General features: G+C 34.5%; 1 protein-coding gene across 2 annotated transcripts; it reads left to right on the top strand.

The window, feature by feature from the left end:
* Positions 1–1829: 1829 nt before the first annotated feature.
* Positions 1830–19747, top strand: LOC123533569 (uncharacterized). 2 transcript variants are annotated; one of them, XM_053531554.1, is made up of 11 exons: positions 1830–2108; positions 2714–2785; positions 10479–10699; positions 11321–11409; positions 12165–12236; positions 12972–13034; positions 14666–14722; positions 15471–15551; positions 16365–16430; positions 18667–18748; positions 19318–19747. In XM_053531554.1, the coding sequence occupies exons 6-11, from the start codon at positions 12996–12998 to the stop codon at positions 19389–19391; spliced, it is 399 nt and encodes a 132-aa protein (XP_053387529.1). In that variant the 5' UTR covers positions 1830–2108; positions 2714–2785; positions 10479–10699; positions 11321–11409; positions 12165–12236; positions 12972–12995; the 3' UTR covers positions 19392–19747. The 2 variants fall into 2 exon arrangements, 1 of the variants encoding a protein (XP_053387529.1); XR_008368627.1 differs by lacking the exons at positions 10479–10699; positions 11321–11409; positions 12165–12236; ... (4 more) ...; positions 18667–18748; positions 19318–19747 and adding an exon at positions 6639–7084 and having other exon boundaries at positions 1837–2108.
* Positions 19748–20224: the final 477 nt, after the last annotated feature.

Below are 20224 nucleotides of genomic sequence, written 5' to 3'. Positions count from 1 at the left end.
TTAAAAGTGTAGATCTATTTATCTTGCAGGTAGATCTAGGCCTTCTGCCTTTTTTAACCCTAACAAAAAGTGAAATCATGCAATTAAATTTTGAAGTGGAAAAAACAACTGGTGCACTGTTGGAAGCATTTGTTTGCACTTTTAGTCAAAAATATAAATTCAGTCTATGTAATATACTGTCATGTAATTTTGAACCAGGATTGTGACATTCTTTTGGCATCTAGTCTTTACTTGGTTTAATTGGTGCAGAATTAAGAAAAATGTCTCAAAATTTATATTTGAATTGATGTTCCTTTGTTAACATTTTTAGTTTGAACAATGTTCGGAAAAAATGGGGGGCTATTCTACTCGCCACGGTGTTGGCGTGACCTATGTTTTTCTGTCATATCTGTGTTACTTTTGATTATATCTTACTGTAACTTCACATAAACATTGTCTAGTATACAAACAAATTATATGTAGAGGCTGAGCCCATTATACTCAAGGTAAAGGTCACTGTGGTGTTATACTTTGGTTAAGGTTAACGTTTTTTGGCATACTTTGTTTTATGTCATAGCTTTGTTACTATTGCTTATATCTTAATGTAACCTAATGTAACTGCCGTGTCCGTACTTTGCCGTTTTTGCCACTTTACTTTAAGACGTCATATTCTATATCTTGGACCAACCAAATGGAAGGAGTAAACGGTAAAACGCGCGTGACTATATTTCCGAATGAACCGGAAAAGAGTTTGTAATCATTCTTTTCATTTACTTGCGTGTAGCTAGATCTTGATCTCCCGTTGTAAAATTCGTCCGTACTTACCCGGATTGCCCCTACGTAAACATTGTCCAGCATAGAAACAAAATATGTACAGGGGTCGGGCCTATTACACCTAAGGTCAATGTCACCAAGGTGTTATACTTAGTTTATTTTTAAGGTTAAAGTTTTTCAGCAACCTTTTTCTGTCATATCTTTGTTACTATTGCTTAATCTTACTGTTAGTTCACATAAATATTGTTCAGCATACAAACACAGTATGTGCAGGGGCTGGACCCATTATACCCAAGGTCAATGGCACAAGGTTTTTATACTTAGAAAAATTTTCATGTTAAATTTTTTTTCGAAAGCTTCATTTATAGAGATATCTCTGGAGAATGACTTGAAATTAAAAAAAAATTCTTTATTAACCTCATCTGCATAATAGTTACCAATCCCATAACTAATTGTATTTTTGACAGAATTATGCCCCTTTTTCACTCTTAAAAAAGATTTTGTTTTCAATATCTGTGTTCTGGATATAACTTTAATGCAATATAAGATAAAGACTTGAAACTTTAAATGTATCTTTTTCATCATCATCGGCATGAGTGGTAACAATACCCATAACTCTGATTTGTATTTTTTACCAAATTATGCCACCTTTATACTTTTTTTTAACAACCTCTGTTTTCTGGACATAACTTTGGTACTATATAAGATAATGACTTGAAACTCAAAATATATCTTGACCATCATCATCTGCATATGTGGTAACAATCCCAATAACTTGACAGAATTATGCCCCTTGGTGTATTTTCCTTTTAATGTAGAGGTCTGTTATTGCGACATATTCATTTTACTGTCAAGTCGTGGAATAGTGGAGTGCACTGTCAAACAGACAGCTCTTGTTTACATACATGACTTTGTGTAGGTGCACAAGTGGTGCGACTTAATTGACGCACTAGGAAATATTGAGCTATGTAATAGATTTAACATATAACAAAGGTAAATTCTATATTGGTTATGTACTGCATCACATACAGTAGTACTATGTTGCTGACAGTTGGCAGAGATAAAATGACCCTGCCTGCAAGAATATGATGTAATATTTATTAAGAAAAGTAATGCATGTTTTGCAATGGATCTGATTATTTTGAAAATAATTACATTATCTGACATGTATATCATGATTGATAGATTTACACTAAACATGAAAAATGAAATCAAAATCATCAGAAGTTTCCCAGGATCAAGTGATGAACATAACTATAAAGTTTTATTGTTTATTTGATTTTCAGTGACAGAATTGGCGAACAAAAGCAACAACACTAGCAGTGAATCTAGGTCCTCGGCGGCCAGTGACGCAGGTACGGAAACTGTCAAGAGTGCTCCAACTAACTAAATACCATCATAGTTCCGATATTTGACTACAGTTGTTTTTCCCCTTCTAAAGCAGGTGTGTGTGTGGGGGGGGGGGGGGGAGGGGGAGGCATTTAGATATGCAGCAGGCCTTTGTTGGTCTGTCCATCTGTCCGTGCATTGAAATTTTATTAATTTAATTTGTGTTTCGCATATGTTTTAGAGACCCAGTCTCACAAAAATTGCCGATTCTTGTTGACAGGATAATCGGTCTTTTATTAGTAGAACTGTCCTTGATGAGTATTTTAAAAAGAAAAGCAAAAATAAAAACAAAGTTGAAAATAATCTTGTTTGAACTAAGCCGTAGTGCCAAAACTACCATGTCGCCAGAACAAAAATGTTAATTATCTAATAAATTACAGAGTTATGGCCCCTGAAAAATGTAAAAATATTGAAGTTTAGTTGACCGTTGTTTCTTTTTTGCATGTATCTCAAAAAGTATTAGAATCATGCAAGCTTTTCAGCTTTAGACAGCCTTTATGATATATAGCTTATGACACCCCCACCCCCACACACCAAAAAATAAGGAAAGGAAACTTTTAGTCCTTTTCAGATACATCAATACATAGTCACAAAGCAACCAGAAGTACACCACCTGACTCTACTGCAAGCGGTAAAATAATTGGTAAGTAATATAATCTCTTGACTAAAAATTACAAAAATGGTTTCCATGATGTTGAACTTTTTTTTGTGAAACTTCTAAATTTTTGCATTGTATCACTTGATCACTGCTACATTTTATTCTGGAGAAACCCAAAAGCAACCAGGAATCAAGTAACTGTACTCAGTAATTAACAACACAGAAAATAATAAGTGATTAAACCCTGGACACAATCTGTCAACTTCAAAAGCTTGCACACAACTTGTATCACCATAAGATAACGGTTCCTTTTTTTGAACTGGCGAGATTCCTTTATGGGTTCCAGAGTGATGTCCCCTGAAAGGGCCAAAATTAGGTATTTTGATCTTGTCTGCACAATAGCAGCTTCATTTATGATTTTATTTTAACCAAACTTACACAAAACTTGTATCACCATAAGATCTTGATTCCTTTCTTGAACTGGCGAGATTCCGTAATGGGTTCCAGAGTGATGCCCCCTGAAAGGGCCAGAATTAGCTATTTTGACCTTGTCTGCACAATAGCAGCTTCATTTATGATTTAAATTTAATCAAACTTGCACAAAAACTTGTGTCAACATAAGATCTCGGTTCCTTTCTTGAACAGGCCAGATCCCTTAATGGGTTCCAGAGTTATGGCCCCTGAAATTAGCACAGTAGCAGCTTCATTTATGATTTGATTTTAACCAGACTTGCACACAACTTGTATCAACACAAGATCCTGCTTCTTTTCTTCAACAGGCCAGATTCCATCATGGGTTCCAGTGTTATGACCCCTTAAAGGTCCAAAATTGGCTAATTTGGCTTTTGCAGCCATATAGAGACTTCATGTATGGTTTTATTTGATACAAACTTCCAAAATGTCTCAACAACAATAAATCTTGGATTCCATGACAAATCAGATCCAGTCATAGGTTCCAGAGTTATTTTATATCTGATTATCTCCCCTGATTGTAATCAAAATGGATTTATTTCAGTAAGTACTTACAGGACTTATTTGAAATTTCATTATTGTTATTAGTTGGACTGAGACAATCAGAGTCAAATTACCTCACATTATTTCAAATTAAAATTGTTATATCTCCATAACTAATGAAGATACTGATCTGAAATTTCATTTATGTCAACAGATTTATTTGGCAGATCCTTTTGTCCATTTACAATATTTACTTTTTTAATTACTTCCCTTTTACATTACTATAAATAGCTTATTTTTAGTAACTTTTTTTTTATTATTGGCCGTAGGGAAAACACGAGACTAGTTGTCTGTGGTACAACATGGACGGTACCTCCAATTTTTTTTTCTTTTTGGTTAAATTTCTTCCCTTTGTTGTTCCTGTCCTTAGATATTTTTTCTGAGGACTTTCTTGTCCTCAAGTGCAATGATAACAGGTGAGCGATATAGGGCCATCATGGCCCTTTTGTTTTTAGTTTCCTTTTGGAGCACACTACTTGTACAGTTTGTGCTGCATTTTTTTTCAAACCACTGAAGTCTTTGTCATAATTAGGCACAGGGCATGCTTTAAAATTTTGTCAGTCGGACGGCCAACAGGAAAATAGCTGTCTTGCTTTCATTTAGTCTGTTCACAAACAGCAGTGTACACCCAAACAGTATACACCCTAACAAAACCATAGGCACTTCTTATTTACATAGAGGATATTGCATATGTGTCTTTTCATATTGAATTTATCAAACAAGTTGAATATAATTATAAAATGCGAGGCTCTGCCGAGCATTTTATCAGTTTTATTCATCGAGTTTAATAAATTCAATGTGGAAAGTCACAAATGTAATATTCTTTTTAGCTCACCTGTCACGTAGTGATCTCGGGTTTTCAATAAGGCCAATAATAATAAAGTTACTTAACTCCCTGAGGCCGATATCGTAACATACCTGCTGCGGCGGGATAAGAATTACCACCTGACGTCGAAGAACATTATCTAACCTTATCATAATCACACTCGCATACAGTCAGTTGAAATCGTGCAGGGATTAACTTGGGTGTAAACTGAAATCATGATTAACTTGGGTGTAAACTGAAATATACATTGAAATTTTCACTTCGAAATATTCATAATTTTAACACACCTACTGCGTTTAATAGATATTTGAACATTAAATTCCCATAAATAGAAATGCATCATTAACACTGATTATTTACATCAGCATTACATAAATTTACACCCGTTTTGTGTAAATATCAGTGGTTTATTTTGATGTATAATCTATTTCTAAACATGTACACAAATGTTGTGTGTCACGCGCTGAGACAGTTAAGTTGTAATATTTACATCCATCTTTGAATAATAATTAAAGTTACAAACATGCGTTTATTTACATATACTTTTTTGTATTTTATGAAACATGCTTTGTTGTGTTATTTTTTATCCATTTGTATCGTATGTAATGTAAGTGTACCAATATTTCAGCCTTCTAAAACTTAACATTTTCCGACCATTCATTTATCTGATAATGGAATCGCATCGTCGGAATCATCATCCGACGGAACTGATATTTCAGAATCAGCATGATAATAAATAAATATTTTCATCATTTTACGAAAGATCTCTGGCCGACGACATTATTTTACTCTTTTGAAATACAGTATGAACGAAACACAGCGGAGATCGTCTTTTTATTTCATTTACATTACCGCATAGTTACAGACATTTATTTTAACAAGGGAACTAATTATTAGCACAACTAGTAATTATTACATCAAAGACATAATAGCCAGTATGCAAAGAAATTTTGCTTTGTCAAGATTATCAAAAATCAACAAGTACTTATCGCAATCATCATGATCCCGGTGCCGCGACTATACTCGTCAATCGCCGTCCTGGGGAGTCCTGATAACGCGCGTATAGTCGCATATCGACGCTACAGGGGTAGAAAATATAACGCCTATAGTCGCATTTCGGCCCCAGGGAGTTAATAAGCTATTCAGAGTAACATAAAAGGGAAGTAACTGAAACAAAATATTGTAGGTCAACAAAAAAAGGATCTGCCAGATAAAAACAAGTGCACTGCAATCAACGCAAATGCAGGGCAATATACACACAAACAAAGTCATATGACTTATGACCTTGAAGTGAGCCATCCAAATGCCATCCAAATGCGCTCTCCACTTTTGTGTGGTACAACACGGATTGTACCTCCAATTTTTAGATTTTGACATATACAGTACCTTGTAAGAATTTTTTATTTCTTTTTGGTTAAATTTTGCCCTTCGTTGTTCCTGTCCTTTGGACTTAGATATTTTTTCTGAGGACTTAGATTTATTCTTAATTTCTTCCCTTTATTGTTCCTGTCCTTCATCAGTCAAAATTTTGCTCGATGTGATCCTTCGCGCATAAAACTACTGGCCTGATTTGAAAATAATTTTATTTGAAGTAACTATAAGAAAAGTTCTATTTTTTCTCATATTTCTTTTGATTGATTTTAATCATAATTTTTGATCTACTTGTCCTTAAGTGCAATGATAACAGGTGAGCGATATAGGACCATTTTGGTCCTCTTGTTATCACATGCTAGCCTTTCCTGTCGTAACATCAAAGATTTTACTACCTTTTACAATATAGACAAGTTAATTTGACCAACGTGACATGTACTATAAAATTAATGTCATCGATGTCGAAGCTTTATTACACTCATGTATTATCATTTTTATTTAATGGCTTTATTACACTACCGTGACGACAAACATGTGATAAATGAAATAAAAGCCCTTCTATGGACAGTTATTCCAGTTACAGGCATGCAGCTGTATCCATGCACATTTTCAGGAGTATTAGTCATCTTCATTGTCTGTTCTAGTTCTTCTTTGCTATCAAGATATTTCTTGCTTGATATATTTTAGCTGACTGTTGTAAAGTGCACATCAACAACATTAAACCAGCAACTGAAGAAAGTATGGTTAGGCCACTTAACAGGGAGCATGTAGAAAAGTTAAGAGAAGGCTTCCTTGTGAATGACAAGCACTTCAAAATCTTGGCGGCCATCTTCATCTCTGGCAGCATGGACAAAGCTGAGGTTCCTGGCGGAGTGACCCTGGAAGTTCTTGGAGGGAACCATTCCAGAGAAGCATTGGCATCACTGTACAGCAGTTGTCTTGTAGACCCATTAGTTCTCGTGACAGTGTACAAGAACAGTCTAAGTACAACAGAATGTTTAAGTGTTGCATATCAACATAATAAAGTGGATGAATTGTCATTGTCAATGAATTTTATTGACAAATGCAGAATTCTACGAAAGATAATGAAAAGAAATAAGCAGTGGTCACCTGAAGCTAGTGCAATATTTGGATATAAGGTAGGGTTTTATGATTTACTTAGTAATTTGTAAAAAAGGTGTTTTTTTATTTATATGCCCCTGTATCCTTTGGGTTGGTGGCATATTTTATGTCAGTCTGTCCATCTTTATGTACTTACATACATACACAAAAACTGGTACTTCAGTGTGAGCGATGTAATGTCAAACATCATATTTTGGACATAATTGCTTATAAATATGGATTTTTTTAAGCTCACAAACATTACTCATTGACACAGTACCTTCACATTGATAAATAGATATATGACCTTTACCTTCAAGTTGACTTCCAAGGTCAAAAACTTTTCCTCTGAGCACTTTTTTATAATGGTTACTATATGGCTGCAAAAGCCAAATTAGCCAATTTTGGACCTTTAAGGGGTCATAACTCTGGAACCCATGATGGAATCTGGCCTGTTAGCTATTGTGATCGGTCAATGTCTGTTATATGTGGATGCATTTGTCAGTACATCCGTGTGTGTATTTGTCAACCATCTCTGGACATTTCCTCCTAAACCACGGATTGATTTTGATAAAACTTCACAGGAATAATCCTTCGGTAGTCCTCTTTCAAAGGTGTTTGAATGGTTCAGGTCCATTGCACAACTAGGTCACGGGAGCTAAAAATAGATGTTTTAGCTGAGAAATTTAAAAATCTTTTTGGCTGAAACCACAAGCCCTAGGCTTTTGATATTTGGTGTATAGAATTGCCTATTGGTCCTGTACCAAGATTTTTCAAATTATACTCCTGGGGTGAAAGTTTAACAAAGACTTACAATAAAAAAATCTTTTTTCTGTCTGAAGCCACAAAGAATAGGCCTTTGATATTTGGTATGTTGCATTGCCTAGTGGTCCTCTATTAAGATAGTTGAAATTATGTCAAAGGTCAAGGTCGCTGTGACCTTTAGCACTAGAGAAGCTAATAACTCCACAGTGCTTAGGAATATGTCATGTTTGAATTTCTCTTAATATTCAGCTGTGTTTTAAACCTGTTTTTAGCTCGACTATACGAAGTATAAGGAGAGCTATCCTACTCGCCCCGGCGTCGGCGTCGGCGTCTTTCCGCGTCCCCACCTTGGTTAAAGTTTTTTTACACTTTCTCTTTTTTCAACTTATCTCTGTAATTACTTGATGGATTTGATTCAGACTTGCAATACTTATTCCTCATCATCATCCACATCATCTGACATAAGGGCCATAACTCTGGCACCAATATTTCATGAATTATCCCCCTTTTCACTTAGATTTTAAGGTTAAAGTTTTGATGCACTTTCACTCTATCTCTGTTATTACTGAATGGATTTGATTCAAACTTAAAATAGTTGTTCAACACTATCACCCACATCATATGACACAAGGTGCATAACTCTGGCACCATTTTTTCATGAATTATTCCCCCTTTTAACTTAGAATTTCAGGTTAAAGTTTTGGTGCACTTTCACTATATCTCTGTTATTACTAGATGGATTTGATTCAAACTTAAAATAGTTGTTCAGCATCATCACCCACATCATATGACACAAGATGCATAAATCTGGCACAATTTTTCATGAATTATTCACCTTTTTACTTAGAATTTCAGGTTAAAATATTGATGCACTTTCACTCTATCTCTGTTATTACTGAATGGATTTGATTCAAACTTAAAATAGTTGTTCAACACCATCACCCACATCATATGACACAAGGTGCATAACTCTGGCACCATTTGTTCGTGAATTATTCCCCTTTTTACTTAGAATTTCAGGTTAAAGTTTTATGAACTTTCACTCTATCTCTGTTATTACTGAATGGATCTGATTCAAACTTAAACAATTGTTCAACATCATTACCCTTATCATATGACACAAGGTGCATAACTCTGGCACCAATTTTTCATTAATTATTCCCCCTTTTTACTTAGAATTTTAGGTTAAAGTTTTGATGCACTTTCACTCTATCTCTGTTATTACTGAATGGATTTGATTCAAACTTAAAATAGTTGTTCAACACTATCACCCACATCATATGACACAAGGTGCATAACTCTGGCACCATTTTTTCATGAATTATTCCCCCTTTTAACTTAGAATTTCAGGTTAAAGTTTTGGTGCACTTTCACTATATCTCTGTTATTACTAGATGGATTTGATTCAAACTTAAAATAGTTGTTCAGCATCATCACCCACATCATATGACACAAGATGCATAAATCTGGCACAATTTTTCATGAATTATTCACCTTTTTACTTAGAATTTCAGGTTAAAATATTGATGCACTTTCACTCTATCTCTGTTATTACTGAATGGATTTGATTCAAACTTAAAATAGTTGTTCAACACCATCACCCACATCATATGACACAAGGTGCATAACTCTGGCACCATTTGTTCGTGAATTATTCCCCTTTTTACTTAGAATTTCAGGTTAAAGTTTTATGAACTTTCACTCTATCTCTGTTATTACTGAATGGATTTGAATCAAACTTAAACAATTGTTCAACATCATTACCCTTATCATATGACACAAGGTGCATAACTCTGGCACCAATTTTTCATTAATTATTCCCCTTTTTACTTAGAATTTCAGGTTAAAGTTTTATGCACTTTCACTCTATCTCTGTTATTACTGAATGGATTTGATTCAAACTTAAAATAGTTGTTCAACATCATCACCAACACCATATGACACAAGGTGCATAACTCTGGCACCAATATTTAATGAATTATGCCCCTTTTTGCTTAGGATATACTTATATAGTGTTTTGATACATTTTATCTTTACCTCTCTTATTACTTTAAGTTGATATTTTTGACATAGACTATTGTGCAATATCTTCATCCACAATTGGAGTCATTAAACACTCCAGTGACATCTCTAGTTTCCTCAGATGTGCCCAGTTTCACTATCCAGCATCGAAATAGTCGAGCACGCTGTCTCCTGTGACAGCTCTTGTTAAATTTCTTTTAATTGTTTAATATCAATTTTCTGATTCACATGTCAGATTTGTAGTTGAATTGAGAATTAATTAGTCCCTTTGACTTTTATCCAATTCTCAATACATGTATGTCTGTGTTCCTGAGTAAACCTTCTATATTTAAAAAAATCATGAGAAAATTGTTATCTCAAGAATCAGTTTTTCCTATTTCATTGAAATGATCAAAGATTTTTCCACACACTGTAAGGCAAACTATATATCATATTTTCAAAAATACATTATCTAAAAATGCATCATTTTTTAGGACTGAATAAATCAATTTACATGTTAAACCTTGAAATGAAAATTTGGGTCTCAACATATCTATTTAACATTTTTTTTATACATGTGTTTATATATGTATATTTTTGTGTTATATTTCCTTCCAGAATGGAGGTTTTTAGTGTTTAGAATGCTAATTAATATTTCAGTCAAATGCTGAGACAAGAGCCAAACTGAGGACTATGACTGCCATGGCTGACCTCGATGAGGTAATGTGGGCATGAATAGAGGCACTTGCCAGCCAGTGGACAGACGTGAAGCCGATGAAGCAGACTGCCTTCACACAATTCGTTGCCTTGGATGACAACAGTAAGGGAAGGTTGCTGACGGTATGGGAGGAATTAGGAGTCAAATGTTATCAGAAAGAGCTGTAAGTTATGGTTTGTTCTTTAGAAATGTTTTGAATGTTTGTTTGGTTTGGAACTCTTTTAAACTAAACGAAGCTCCCAGTAGTTTTGACTGAAGGTAATGACACTTTAAATCCAGCATGGTTTAGATTGGGAATTTATCAGTTAACCTTATAACATGGGTTATTGCTGGTTGAAATCCACCATGACATTGTATCAATTATTAATTCCCTATCCCGATGGTGTCTGGTCCAAGGTTATCATATGGAGGATGCTAATGGAAAAAGGTGCCTTATAGGTTTCATTTCCAGGCTCTACCTGGAGACGCAACAACCCATGTATCTCTGTTTTAAAATTCAACTTCATGAAGTCACCTACATCTGACAGGGACTGTCCTACCAAAGGACATCAGTAGCATTACAAAGAGTGTAAACGAACCAAAAGTAGTGGCAAATTATTTTTTTTATATTGTAGACATTCTATCATACATTTAGATCTGATAACATAGTTTTGTGAAATTGTAAAAAGAGATAGTTGTTTCATTTTCAGGTTTATTTCTTTCATAGACCATTTGGTAACTATATGAACCAGATGAAAACTTGTCAGATAATTTTGGGTATACGTACATTAAATTATTATTGCAGGAACAGACTCACGGCAAGAAAGATGAAAGCTGCAGTAACACCAAACACACGATGAGAAAACAGGCAATACTGAAGATGAGAATGATGATGTAAATACATAGCTTTTATTGTTGATGATAATTCTTCACAGTCTATCAGTGTATGAGAAACTGAATTATGTGAACTGGAAAAGCGGGTCATGAACATTTCTCTGTACATGTTTATCATATAACAGAGACACTACAAAGACTGCATTTAGTGTTTACTAAGTCTGTCATAATCAAACATTCCTTAGTGACTTTCATTATTATTACTTTTTCTATGACATTGGGAGCCGATTTTCATTTTCTTACAATGTTGTTCGAACATGCTTTCATGTACCAGTACTGGTTATTCCCAGGAAGCAGAATTTTAAAGATTTACTGATAAAAACATAGAATTAAGCTAAAGTAGTATTTATAAACTAACATGATTTCACAAATGCAGTACACCTCGATAGCCTAGTGGTAGAGCGTCCGCTTCGAGTGCGGGAGGTCGTGGGTTCGATCCCCTGCCGTGTCATACCAAAGACGTGACAAATGGTACCAGTAACTCCCTTGCTTGGTGCTCAGCATTAAAATGGAAACTGGCCTCTTCTCATACTCTCGTGGTGATAGATTCCATCATAAATTAACAAATTATGTCAGATTTACATTTCTTCACATTTGTAAATTTTCCACAATTTTCATCTTGTTCGTAAATTCTTCAAAAAACCCATTAAATCCTTAAGGCTTTTCAGCATCAGCATTAAAAGATCTATATATACTTCTACATTCTGTAAGATTGTTACTGCTGGTTTTGATAAATTAATTTCTTTTATTTCTAGTGCAATACAGCTACAAATGGTTCAGATGAACGTACTTACAGCTTAACTCAAGAGGAGTTTGACAGATTGAAGGTTTGGTTCTACGTTTTTGATGAAATTTAAATAATTAGAATTTGCCAGCTTAAAGCTACTTGGCTACAGATTCCATTGCAAAAATCTTTGTATTATCAAATTAAGTAATCCACAAAAAAAATGGTTTACTTTTTGCAGCATGTAATTTCAAACAACTGTTCAAATTTGTTTTGCAATTTGATTGATTATCTCTTATATTGTATGATAACAATTTGGGACATGTTAAAAATAGTTCATAGCACTGACATCTGTAGCAGCTTTAAATGATTTATAAGTTATTTTAGGGGCAGCATTACCAGAGTGCTTTGCATTTGCTATACAGTATGACTCAACCATACATTGTGCACTCTGACAATATTATATATACATGTATATAATCGTGAGGATGAAAGCTATAAGATCCAGTCTAGTTTTGTACAAATGTAAGGGTACTCTACAAAACCTATATGTAAAAGAAGCACACAAATGTCATACATATAGGTATATAGTCACCCTTGTGAACCAAGGGGTGACAAATGGTCATCCCAGAGTGTCTAAGAGTCTGTGGGGAAGGGAATTCAGTTGTCTGTAAAGCTGTCCCTGATGGAGGGTCATAAGATTCTTTGTGTCAATATAGGTATCTTGGAGTATGGCCTTTGTTCACAGGTGACCTGGCTACCATAGGTAGCCATTAACACAAGTTTGGAACGTTACTTATTATCATAGACATTAATGTAACTATTTGTTTCTATGTAGGAAGAGAACAAGAATAAAGATATCATGGTGAGAAAGTTGCAAGAAGAAAATCAGAAATTAAAGGTAATAAATGTGTAGATATTGTAGTTTATGAGTCTTACATGCTGGTCTAATAAATCTGGCTAGTCTAAATTGTTATCATATAGGCCATGAGAGGAAATGAAGTTTTAAAGAACCATTAGTCTACTTTACCAAGTTTTTGAAGTATCCCCCTGTATTTAATAATGCTTGTCCGGAACATGACTTGAAGTTGAAAAAGGCTTTTGAATGAAAAATCACAGTATGAAAGAAGCCACCGATAGAAAATGCAATATCAAAGAAGTACAACTCTACATGGCCTACTTTTTATCAGCTCGAGTATACGAAGAGCTATCCTACTCGCCCCGGCGTCGGCGTCTTTCCGCATCCCCACCTTGGTTAAAGTTTTGGTGCACTTCCTCTTTTTTCAACTTATCTCTGTAATTACTTGATGGATTTGATTCAAACTTAAACTTAAAATACTTATTCCTTATCATTATCCACATGATCTGATGTAAGGGCCATAACTCTGGCACCAATATTTTATGAATTATCCCCCCTTTGCACTTAGATTTTAAGGTTAAAGTTTTGATGCACTTTCACTCTATCTCTGTTATTACTGAATGGATTTGATTCAAACTTAAAATAGTTGTTCAGTATCATCACCCACATCATATGACACAAGATGCGTAACACTGGCACAATTTTTCATGAATTATTCCCCTTTTTACTTAGAATTTCAGGTTAAAGTTTTATGCACTTTCACTCTATCTGTGTTATTACTGAGTGGATTTGATTCAAACTTAAACAACTGTTCAACATCATTACCCTTATCATATGACACAAGTTGCATAACTCTGGGACCAATCTTTCATGAATTATTTCCCCTTTTTACTTAGAATTTTAGGTTAAAGTTTTGGTGCACTTTTACTCTACCTCTGTTATTACTGAATGGATTTGATTCAGACTTAAAATAGTTGTTCAACATCATCACCCACACCATATGGTGCAAGGTGCATAACTCTGGCACCAATTTTTCATTAATTACTCCCTCTTTTTACTTAGAATTTTAGGTTAAAGTTTTAATGCACTTTCACTCTGTCTCTGTTATTACTGAATGGATTTGATTCAAACTTAAAATAGTTGTTCAGCAACATCACCCACACAAGGTGCATAACTCTGGCACCAATATTTAATGAATTATGCCCCTTTTTGCTTAGGATATACTTATATAATGTTTTGATACATTTTATTTTTACCTCTCTTATTACTTTAAGTTGATATTTTTGACATAGACTCGGGCTATTGTGTAATATCTTCATCCACAATTGGAGTCATTAAACACTCCAGTGACAGCTCTAGTTTCCTCAGATGTGCCCAGTTTCACTATCCACCATCGAAATAGTCGAACACGCTGTCTCCTGTGACAGCTCTTGTATTATTTCCCTTTACTCATTGTTCTGTTCTGGGGAATAACTAAAATATCACAATTATTTATTCAAACTGCATGCAAATTCAGCAAGTTCATTTTAAAGAACCATAACGTTGAATGCCATTTTATTTAATTATCTCCCTCTACCGAGGTCTTGTTGATTTAGTCCACATTCTGACAACCGCAAGTACTTACGGTTTTACAGATTCCTTGTTTTTAATGATTTTCAATATTTCTTTTGCAGATTGACAATAAGGATCACCTTAAAACAATAGAAAAACTAAGAGATGAAGTAAAAAAGGTATGTAAAACGTTGTTAATCTTTTGATGATAAGCATTTTGCTTCCACATTATTTTTGCATGCAACAGTATCATTGAAAGTATACCAGTAGAAAGTGAAACAAGGTAACGGCACAAAGAACATGGTTTGCTTGTCCTTTCATACAGATACAAGAATTTTAGCATGATCTAAAACCAGTATATCATGCTATTGCATGAGATGTTGAAAAAGCAATTGATTAGGATTGCACAGCAAATATTTTAGCACATTTGTTAGATTTAATTTAAATGATCGGGTTAGAATGGAAATAGATCTTTTTTTATAGTTGTACAAGTCAGTTTACAAATAATGCATTGTAATTTATCACTTGGGCGTGTGTGATTACTTTACTGTAAAACCTGCTTTAGCTGTCATCTTTATTAATCAGCCAACATATCTAAAGTAGTTGCCTCATTTCCCAAAACTCATTGTATAAATTACCTGCATTATAAAGTCACCTTTTTCCACTGGGTTGGCTGCTTAATACTGGTTTAACTGTACTACACATCTGACATGATATTACCTAGTATTTCACTCAAAAGTAAAATCCATTTTCCGATTTGAAAGATGATATTGTCTAATTTGACAACTATATATGGGTTTGATGAATTCAAAGAGATTATTTGCAGAATGTTTGATTGATGATTGTATTGTGAAAGAAAGACTTAATTGTTGTTATAATGAATTCATGACATTTGTCACATGTTTAACATGTACAATTACTTTTCAGTATGCAGTAATGGCCGCTAATCATAGGGCCCACTCTAGTGAGAACGAAAGTCAGCAGAAAAAATCCAGTAGGACTGCTAAGGTAAATTATTTCTAAAATTGTTTGCTTATGAATCAAGCCTTCTCATGCAAAAATGTGTCTTCTAAATGTTAAAAAGAATATTAATAAAGTGACAAATTGGCAAATCACTAAACATTTTGAATTGGAATTGTAGGTCTAAACTTTCCAGAAAATGAGTTTAATTGTAGTGTTCTGAAATTATAATCACAGTTAAAGTGGCAGAACATATGTTTCTGCATGATATAACTACAGTAAATAAAATCATGGTAATTCATCAAATTTATTCAACAACTTATTAAATTACTATGAAGTTATTTGTAAAATACAAGGAATTTCAGGGAGGTAACAAGTTTCAGATATGTAGGAAGAAAATTACATGCACACAATGATAAAATATAGATTTTGCAGAAAAAAATTTAATTGTTTTAAGAATATTTGAAAAGGATTAAAGAACTATGCAAACAAAGATGACGTAATAAGGTAGATCTTATAAGTCCCCTACTGGTTCCGGGAACTAGAGGAATGCACTTGTCCGTCCATTATTCTGTCCGGCTGGCCGTCCGCAATGTTGTGTCCAGTCCATAACTCGGTCATCCATGAAGGGATTTTAATATTACTTGGAACAAATGTTTCCCATTATAAGACGACGTGTCATGCGCAAAACTCGGTCCCCTGCCTTAAAGGTCAAGGTCACAATTTGAGGTCAAATGTCAGTAGGGGTTTCTTGTCTATGATGAGTAGATGTGCTCTGGAGAGACGCAGGTTCAAGGTCACACATAGATGTTAAAGGTCAAAATTGACATTAAACTCTTACTTGTATGTTTTCCTTTGCAGCGACCACTTGAGAATGAAAGGGAGCCCTTGGTGGATGAAAGTGAGCAACCAAGCAAGAAAGTAAAGGTAATAGATATAATAATTTACATTGATCAAGTTTTTGCATGTAATTCATGCTCTTGTGTATCAGACTTTCAGGATTTCAGTGTAAATTAAAGTATGATTTGTGGTGAGACAAGAAGCTTTTGAGTGAGTAGTGAAAATATAATTTTCAGCAATCCCATAAAAATTACTTGTTTGATCAACAAATGAAATTCTTAAAGAGCCTCGCTGGCCGTCATATTTAGGCAAAAGATTATTTTGCATGAAAATAAGTATTATGACACATTATTTATATCAGAAGGTAATATATATTGCATTTAAACATGTTTAAAAAATCAAGATCAAGAAAGAAAAGAAATTGAAGCCAGTGCTAGGATTTAAACCTTCGGAGACATAGAACATTAACACAAAGTCATGCCAGTAACTTATACTTGATATTACGTGGGTAAATTTAGAATTATAAATGTATTGAACTCTTCAGTCACTAAGGAAATATAATTATATCTGTCCCAGTACAAACACAATAGAAATTTGATTGAGAAAAGACAAAAAATAGTGTTTTAATGCATTTAATGTGTCAAGTAATAATTTCAAAGCCCTCTTTACAAAAACAACAAATATTTCCATGTTTATCAAAATTATGTCTCCCCCAGGAGACATATTGTTTATGCCCTGTTCGTCCGTCCGTACGTCACACTTCATTTCCGAGCAATAACTTGAGAACCATTTGACCTAGAACCTTCAAACTTCGTATGGTTGTAGGGCTGCTGGAGTAGACGATCCCTATTGTTTTTGGGGTCACTCCATCAAAGGTCAAGGTCACAGGGGCCTGAACATTGAAAACCATTTCCGATCAATAACTAGAGAACCACTTGACCCAGAATGTTGAAACTTCATAGGATGATTGATCATGAAGATTAGATGACCCTATTGATTTTGGGGTCACTCCGTCAAAGGTCAAGGTCACAGGGGCCTGAACATTGAAAACAATTTCCGATCAATAACTAGAGAACCACTTGACCCAGAATGTTGAAACTTCATAGGATGATTGATCATGAAGAGTAGATGACCCCTTTTGATTTTAGGATCTCTCCATCAAAGGTCAAGGTCACAGGGGCCTGAACATTGAAAACCATTTCTGATCAATAACTAGAGAACCACTTGACCCAGAATGTTGAAACTTCATAGGATGATTGGTCATGAAGAGTAGATGACTCCTATCGATTTTGGGGTCACTCCATTAAAGGTCAAGGTCACAGGGGCCTGAACATTGAAAACCATTTCCAGTCAGTAACTTGAGAACCACTTGACCCAGAATGTTGAAACTTAATAGGATGATTGGTCATAAAGAGTAGATGACCCCTAACGATTTTGGGGTCACTCTGTGAAAGGTCAAGGTCACAGGGGCCCAAACATTGAAAACCATTTCCGGTCAGTAACTTGAGAACCACTTGACCCAGAATGATGAAACGTCGTAGGATGATTGGTCATGTAGAGTAGATGAACCCTAACGATTTTAGGGTCACTCTGTTAAAGGTCAAGGCCACAGGGTCCTGAACATGGAAAACCATTTCCAATCAATAACTTGAGAACCTCTCGACCCAGAATGTTGAAACTTCATAGGATGATTGTTCATGCAGAGTAAATGACCCTTATTGTTTTTGGGGTCACTCCGTTAAAGGTCAAGGTCACAGGGGCCTGAACATTGATAACCAGTTCCCATCAATAACTTGAGAACCACTTGACCCAGAATGTTGAAACTTCATAGGATGATTGAACATGCAGAGTAGATGACACCTATTGATTTTTGGGTCAGTCTATTAAAGGTCAAGGTCACAGTGGCCTGTTCATGTAAAATCATTTTTTGGAAATAACTTGAGAACCACTTGACCTACAATGTTGAAACTTAATAGGATGATTGGACATGCAGAGTAGATGACCCCTATTTATTTTGAGGTCACTTGATCAAAGGTCAAGGTCACAGGAGCCTGAACAGTGACTTGAGAACCTCTAGGCCACGATAGTTGAAATTTAGCGGGATGACTGGACATGCCAAGTAGATGATCCCTATTGCAGCCAACCATCAGTGTCTCTTTGACTTTCGCTCCTGACCCCTATTGACTTCTTGCCTATAGGACTTTGCATTGGGGGAGACATGCGCTTTTTTGCAAAAGCATTTTCTAGTTTTCTTTTTCTGTTACCTTATGACATTGTGCAAGTTCCTATAGATATAAATGAGAATATTTGTTTGTCTTTTCAGTTCTCTGTTGGTGAAAAAGTTTGGGCATTGTATAAGGATGGACATTCCTACAAGGCCAGGAGTATAAGGATTAACAAAAATTGTAAGTATATTTAGTTATACATGTATTTATAGTGACACTGACTTAATAAGTAACTGAGAGTATAATCTGTGATCAAGGGTTGACTACACTTACAATTACTATAACATCTCATTAACTCCCTTGCAATTACTAAAGCGAAGAATTTTTAAGAAAGAAATCAATACAACTGAGTCATGATTCCCAACACTTTCACCTTCTATCATTAAAGGTCTTGAATACTTTTCAAGTTATTCTCTGGACAAGCATTTTATTGTTTTATACGAAAAAAGTGAGATAATTAAAAAAGAAACGTGATAGGCTGACCTACTTCACAATTGCAGCTATCATTGTGTGAAGTATCAAACATATACCACTAATACTTCTGAAGTTATGCTCAAGATACTTAGTATAAAAAGCAAGGTAATAGTAATTAAAACATCCCTCCCAGTATGCAGTTACTTTGGACCTAATTTTATCATTCACCAACAATCAATTAACATTATATCATTATGTCAGTAGCATTAAAAAGTTACTTTTTGCCAGTAATTGTTTGCAGTATATTAATAGTTATTCAATATGTTCCATTGCAGCCTACAGAGTGAAGTATATTCAAGATGGAGTGGTCCATGATGTGGATGGTGAAGGACTCGTTACTTATGGTTGAATTACCTGAATTACCAGAAATTGATAATTTTCATCTTATGAACACAATAGAGATGTTAGATCTTAATCAAAATTGCACTTGTATCAATCCTTACGAGAACCAGTCAGGTTCCATATTACAAAATTCTATGAACTGATTTTATGTCAGATTAACTCCCTCTGTTTCAAATTAAAATAGGTATGTCCCAGTAACTAATGAAGATGCTGATTTGAAAACTATCAGAGGAGAATAATTAACTATTACAAATAACCTCACTTTATTTTTATGTTTTATATATATTGCATGCATGACCATCTTGTTTTTCTGTGCTAGCATCTTTTATACTTTGTAATACCATTTTGTAATTTCATCCAGTTTTGTGAGCATAGTTTTTTTGATTTTTGAACTGGTTGTGACTTTGGGTAGATTGACAGGGGCAGTCTGTCTCATCCATTACCTCCCTTTGTTTCAAATTAAAATACTAGTTTATTTCAGTAAGTAATAAAGATTTTGAAAATTGATTTATGCCCTGGGATGGACTCGGACAATCAGGGTACATAACTATGGACTAATTTATGTCAGATTACCTCCCTTTGTTTCAAATTAAAATGGATATATCTCATAGCTAATGAAGAAAACTGATGTGGAAATTCATTAATGATGAAAGATGGGCTCAGACAATCAGGAAAGATAACTGTTGACAAATTACCTCCCTTTATTTTTATAGTGCATATATTGCATGGCCCTCTGACCTAGCATCATAACTACTTTGTAATACCATTTTATGACTTTATCCAGTATATTAAATTCATCCATTTGATTTGGTTTTTAATATAAAGATGAACAGGATTTAA

This window comes from Mercenaria mercenaria, chromosome 19 (genome assembly GCF_021730395.1).
Source record: "Mercenaria mercenaria strain notata chromosome 19, MADL_Memer_1, whole genome shotgun sequence".
Lineage (NCBI taxonomy): Eukaryota > Metazoa > Mollusca > Bivalvia > Venerida > Veneridae > Mercenaria > Mercenaria mercenaria.
Note: the sequence above shows the minus strand (reverse complement) of the source record. Positions and strands in the feature narration are given on the sequence as shown.